This window comes from Orycteropus afer, unplaced genomic scaffold, assembly GCF_000298275.1.
Source record: "Orycteropus afer afer isolate SDZICR_OR568_19922 unplaced genomic scaffold, OryAfe1.0 scaffold00349, whole genome shotgun sequence".
Taxonomy (NCBI): domain Eukaryota; kingdom Metazoa; phylum Chordata; class Mammalia; order Tubulidentata; family Orycteropodidae; genus Orycteropus; species Orycteropus afer.
The window spans coordinates 1162267-1168755 of record NW_006921936.1 but is presented as its reverse complement, the minus strand read 5'-3'; the positions used below and the strand labels follow the sequence as shown (position 1 = coordinate 1168755).

At 35.2% G+C, this 6489-nt stretch overlaps 1 protein-coding gene across 1 annotated transcript in view; it reads left to right on the top strand.

Moving 5' to 3' along the window:
• Window positions 1-5507, top strand: part of TSPAN19 (tetraspanin 19) — a 29251-nt gene extending 23744 nt beyond the window's left edge. Inside the window, exons 3-6 of the mRNA XM_007952583.1 lie at window positions 212-322; window positions 3424-3567; window positions 4086-4169; window positions 5439-5507. Of these exons, the coding sequence (XP_007950774.1) occupies window positions 212-322; window positions 3424-3567; window positions 4086-4169; window positions 5439-5507 (408 nt within the window). The remainder of the gene's footprint in view (window positions 1-211; window positions 323-3423; window positions 3568-4085; window positions 4170-5438) is intronic.
• Window positions 5508-6489: the final 982 nt, after the last annotated feature.

Sequence of the window (6489 nt, the reverse complement as noted above, 5' to 3'; positions counted from 1 at the left end):
GGAGAGGGATCAACTGCACCCTCACTGGGAAAAAGTCATTTGCATTTCTATAATCAAGAGTCATTTGCATTCCTGTCATTTTCTATAACTTAAAATGCTGTAAACTAAATTAACTTAAAGAGAAGGAAAAGCCAATATTGAATATATTTTTCTGAGTAGCCATCAGGGGAAGTTTCTATCAAGTTTTCACTTTAAATTCTATTTTCAATAGGTTCACCAAGTATGGAGCAATGAATTTGATTTTGTCGTCTCCAAGTATGGATCTAAAAATATGCCTGAAGACATACCCAAGTGGACTTTTCTGAATTTGTTACAGAAAACAGTAAGAAGAAATTACTATGAAACCATAATTAGATATCAAAGGTGACCACCACCGTAGGAGGAAAAACAGGGAGTGTCCGGAGGACAGGACAGAGGAGTGAGAGGTTCATAAACTTCCAAACAAGCTGGTAGAGCACCTTTTCCCCACTTGAAATCTTGAATTTGTTTTATCCTCCTTTTCACAACTTCTTTCTCCTTTTCTGGTCTAATTGATAAGCATTTCATCTACAATAGTGTCAGCAGTCCTCTGTCAAATGGACTTTTTCTGCCCCGCTGCATCCAATGAAAGATAAATCTGATCAGCAGTCCCTGCTGGCAGGAGAGTTGCATGATGAGTTAACTTGGGAGCCTGAATGCCAGAATTAAGATTGCATTGCAGTAGCTCTGTGACTCTGGACAAGTCACCCTCGTAATTTCAGTTTCCTTATTAGTAAAATGGCCATAGTAACCCCTACCTCTCCTTGGCAGGAGTAATGTATAGTATGTACAGAAAGCCTTGGATATTACACATAGTTAGCAGCAAATGATACTTGTTAGATATTGTTGTAAGAAAAGAGTCCTGGTGGCCCAGTGGTTAAGCACTCTGCTGCTAACCAAAAACCCACCAGTCTGTTTCCAGAAAGATTCACAGCCTTGGAAACGCTGTGAGGCAGTTCTACTCTGACCTATAGGATCACTATGAGTCAGCATCAACCCGGCAGCAATGGCTTTGGTTTGCTTGAGATTGTTGTAAGAATTCTTATTTCATAATCCATTCAAATTTTTCTGAGAAGGAGCAGTGGAAAGGGAAGGGGGTTAGTCAGCCAAATGGTTTAGAGCACCTGGAACATAATAAGTGCTCAGTAATGAAAATAGTAAACATTTACATAGTATCAGTATCAGTACCCTTGTAAGTGCTTTGCATATATTACTCATTGTCCTCCCAACAACCCACAGAGGTATGAGGTAGTAATACCCCGTTTCATAGATGAAGGACAGAGAAATTCGCTACTTTACCTAGCGCCACACAGGCAATAAGTAGCAGAGCCAAGATTCAAGCCCAGATCATCTGGCATCATAGTTTATAGTAACTGCTACATTAGATATCTCTTATAAAAAGTAGTTATTATTTTTAGTGCACATGATAACAGAAATGCATTTTAAGATGATTGAAATGTAATTCTAAATGATTTTACTTGTGTTATTTTTTTCTCTGATGTATATGATGTACATGTATTGAAGTTTCAGACTGCTTGCAATTTATAGCAGAGGGTGAAACTTTCCTGAAACCCATACACTAAAAAACAGCTCTATGTATCACATCAAAGGGATCCTGGTTGTTGTAAATAGTTAACTCACTAGACTACTCACCAAAAGATTGGAGATAGGCGTCCACCAAGGGTACCTCAGAAGAAAAGGCTGGCAATCCACTTCTAAAAAGTCAGCCATTGAAATCCCCATGAAGCAGTTCTGCTCTGACACACATGGAGTTGGAATCAACTTGATGGCAACTTTTTTTTTTTTAATTTTTAATTTTTTTAATGACATCACTGAGGCTGTAGTGGTTCAGTAGTAGAATTATTGCCTTCCACGAAAGAGACCAGGGTTCAGTTCCCAGCCAATACACCTCAAGCATAGCCACCAGCCATCTGTCTATTGAGACTTGCATGTAGCTGTGATGCTGAGCAGGTTCAGCAGAGCTTTCAGACTAAGGTATTATTGTTGTTATGTGCCATCGAGTCAGACCCAACTCATAGCGACCCCTCCTTGGGTTTCCGAGACAGTATCACTACAGAAGTAGATTGCCCCATCTTCCTTCCGAGGTGTGGCTGGTGGATACTAAGGTAGACAAGGAAAATTAGACAATGAAAACCCTATGGATCACCATGATTTGATCCACAGTTGACCATAGGTATGGCACAGGAATGGGCAGAATTTTCACTATGTATAGGGTTCCCATGAGTCAGAGACTGAGAGCAGCTAAAAACAACATAATGTCACTATTATTAGTGAGATTCCAGCTTACAGTTACTAGCCATGAATATAATAGAAATGGTACGTGTAGGTTTAGTTGGTTAACTTAATCCCTAATTTTTTAATACCCTAAGTATGATCACTAATTTAGTCATTCAGCATTTTAATAATATCGTTTGCACATATTATAATATAGGTAGTACTGATGTTATAATTTTCAATAACAAGTTTAGATTAGAAAGAAGTGAAATACTTTAACTTTCTCTTATTTCCTATGTGACAAATATGTAAGCTAATTCTCTCAAGTCCTCCCAACTCAGCTTCATAGGATTCCAGAATCAGCATCAGAAAATAGATATTTCTTATGAATATTTATGAATATTCTGATAATTTACGAATATTCTGATCATTTTTATGAATATTTTTGTTATCAGATACTCTTGGTCTTTGTGGCAATTTTTTTACAATATGACAGTGAAATTTAATATCTTATATTAATTCTAGGGAGCTCTGGTAGCGTATGGCTAAAGCACTTGAATGCTAACCAGAAGGCTGGCAGTTCAAACCCACCAGCCACTCCTCGGAAGGAAGATGGGGCAATCTATAGTGATACTGCCTCAGGAGCCCAAGGAGGGGTCGCTATGAGTTGGGTCTGACTCGATGGCACATAACAACAACAACAACATATTAATTCTAAGAAAATGAAAACAACCCTGAGTTTCTTTTTGTGCATATTAAACAGTGGTAGCAAATTCTAAATAAATATAAAGGAGACTACTATGTAGTTAGAAGGAAAACATAGCTCAGGTGATTCTCTGTTTTATACTTGGATCCTAAACACAGTTTGCAGCTCCAGTAGAACAGGTATAACTTCCATCTTGGACTCCCATGAGATAAAATTCAAATATAACAATTACATCCAAACATAATGACTAGAAGTATGAATAGAAATCTTTAGCTCTGGTTAATAACAACAGGGGCAACAAAGTAATGAGCTAAATTCAAAGTATACTTTTTGTTGAATTTAATATATTTCCATGGAGAGCAAACTACCTTCATCACAAAAAGCCACCTTAATATTCATGAGAATCATACAATTAACCACATTGTGAATATTTTATAGCAAATATAACAGGCTCTTTTTCTTAGTTACAGTGTTGTGGCCAAAAAAATTACACAGATTGGAAAAAGAACATGACCAAAGAAAATTCACTACAGATTCCATGTTCCTGCACAAATTCTACATTAAGAAAGTGGTTTTGTGATGAGCCACTGACTGCAATTTACCTAGAGGTAAAGATCAGTTAGAGCTTCTCCAAGTGTTTACAGTGATTTTTTTTGGGGGGGGGGGCATAGGGAGTAGAAGAGTAAGTCACTTTGGAATTCTGAGCAAATTTTTATATAAAAATCATGTTATTCATGTTGGTTAGGTTCTTAAGCCATATCACTAAATCTAACCTGTAATTAGGTAAATCATGATGTTATATAGTTATGTAATACATTAATTAAATAAAATTTATTGGAGTAAATCATATATGTGCTCCTAGATCTTGGAATGCCCTCAATCTATCTTCCCAGCTTTCCTTCCGAAATTCCTGCAGAAAGAGGAGGCAACTTATGGCAAAGCCCTCGTGTATAGCATTGCTTAGGGACTGCAATACCAGAAGTAAAGGGGTATGAATGTTGGCAAAAACTGAAGGGAGGAACCCCAGCAATGACAATGATGATGTATGTTTCTTATTCTTGGGAGTAGAATTATATAGAAGACCATATACATCACTAAGTCAATCTAAATAACTTATTTTCCTTAGGGTTGTGAGAATAAAATCAGGACATGGTATGATGCTAACATTTTAACTTTAATTGGAATTAATTTTGGACTCTTGGCTTCAGAGGTAAACTTTTGTTCATATGTTTAAAGATAAACAGAATTAAGTATAAACTATAGAATGGATTGCAGAATAGCCTGGTGGATATGTGACCCAACAAGTTTATCTAATAGGAGCCAGCATCTTGAAATTATTCACACCAAGGAAGAGTATAGGCCCCAACTGCAGGAGATGCTCTTAAGTCAGCCACGCAAGTGGAAATATGTTAATCAGTGGTAGTCCTATCAGATACTAGTTTCATTGTGATGCGGTATAATACAACAAGAAATTACTTCATATCTCAGCAGTAAGAGCATCAGGATGGGCAGTCTGCAGCAAGGCAAAATTCTGCAAATTAGGCCAATGATTAGCATTAGTAAGATCTACTGTTTGCTCATAAGTTCATTTTTCATTTGTTCAGCCAAGATATTTAGAGAGGGACATCTACTCCATGCCAAACACTGTAATAGATATAGGAAATACAATGGGAAACAAAATGAACACATTCTGTGATCTCTGCAAGATGCCAGCTACAGAATCTAGATTCAGAATCAGGTATATCCTGCAGTCTCAGAGAAGGCTGATGAGAACAAGTAAGAGCTCCAGATTCAATGAAACTGCAGGAGTGGGTGGATTATTATAGTGAGGACCTCAGCATTGGAACTAATATGCAATGCATGGTTTGGCCAGAATAGGAAACTGATCCTGAATTTGATAATATGTTGATTCACCAAGCCACTAACTTCAGGTTCCTTGAAATCTCTTGAACTGAAAACAGTTTTGGTCCTAGCATAGTGTCTAACTAAGGCATGTTAATAGCATTAATATCATTCTTTGAAAATATTTTTTTTGTCTATGTTCAAGAATGAGATCTTTAAGGTGATACTTAAGTAAGGAATGTCAGTGCTCCATTTTATCTTGACCCTTTGCCCAGCACCTTTCATGATCCCAGTTTTCTAGCTTTGAGGACATAGGTAGAAAGATGATGAAAAAGAATGAGATTAGCAGTGAGTGCATCAAGGCTTTGAATCCAACGATAGTCCATGTAACTAATGCTGTAGCAATCTATTTCTTAGTCCCCTTTATACTTGAACTTGGTGAGAGGTGGCTTTCTCTAGAAGACTCACTTTTTGGACATCTCATTCATCACAATATGTACCTTACTTTGGAATTTTCTCATTTCTATGATCCCCTTGTCCATTATAATATTCATTTCAGTGATTATGTGTTTGAGTGTTAACTTTACTAATTGTTCTTTTCACTTTTGATAAATCTTATTGTTTCCTTGTCTTCTAGGTTTCACAAGTCTCATTAACCATTTATTTCTTCAGACATATTAAGAATAAAATATATGCAGAAATGTGACCTTTGAATTTAAATTTGTCCAGAAGAAGCTGAAAAAATAATCATATTTTATTATTTAAAAAAATAAGTTTTGGATCACAAGTTATGAATCTTAGGACATAATTGAGTCATTAATTGTATGTAATATAGAATTTTTAAATATTATGATAAAGCATTCCATGGAATTTTATTAATTTTATTTTTCAAATAGCATTTTTTGTGGTTTAGAAATTTAAGTTGATTTATTTTCTGAATTGAGAGGATATCATCACATATATTAAATCCAAAATATGATGAATTACCACCATATATTTTGCTTCTTATGTAGAAAAAAAAACCTGTATAATGTTCAAAATATATTAATTAACTACCAAATTATAATGTACTTTTTATATGAAGATTTTAAGAAAGCAACACTGATATATTTGGAGATTAAAAATAAAGATTGAAAATCTTTGCAACATTGAACTATATACAGAATTAATCATTTACTTCTTTCTGCTGATAGTGCTTGGAGATGAATAATAAAGTTGAAATTTCAGACATTTGGATATAATTTGGTGACAATAGTATAATACTAAAATAAAAATGAATTGTTAATTGCAAAACATCAAAATTCTGTTCTAAATGATCACTCACCACACTATTTCCTTACTTGTTTTACTTCTATTTTTGTTCACTGTGTGCACATATAGTTCTCTGATGGATATAAAAACAATCTCTTCTATTTCTCTAACAATGATATTGTGAGACCAAAAATAAAATTAATCCTTTGAAAATAAAAAGTGCTATACAGATGTGAGGTATTGTCATTTCTTGTTCTTAAAAAAAAAAAAAAAGGCTATCTTGACCTTGAGGAAATGAAGAAAATATAGATTAACTGAAGGTCCTGCATTGCTCCAACTCCTGTGGAAAGCTCATTGTCATTCACCAGTTCAATCATATCACTTTTCATCCCTCTATTCAGAGCACTTCAGATTTCAGAGACTGACAGACTTTTTTT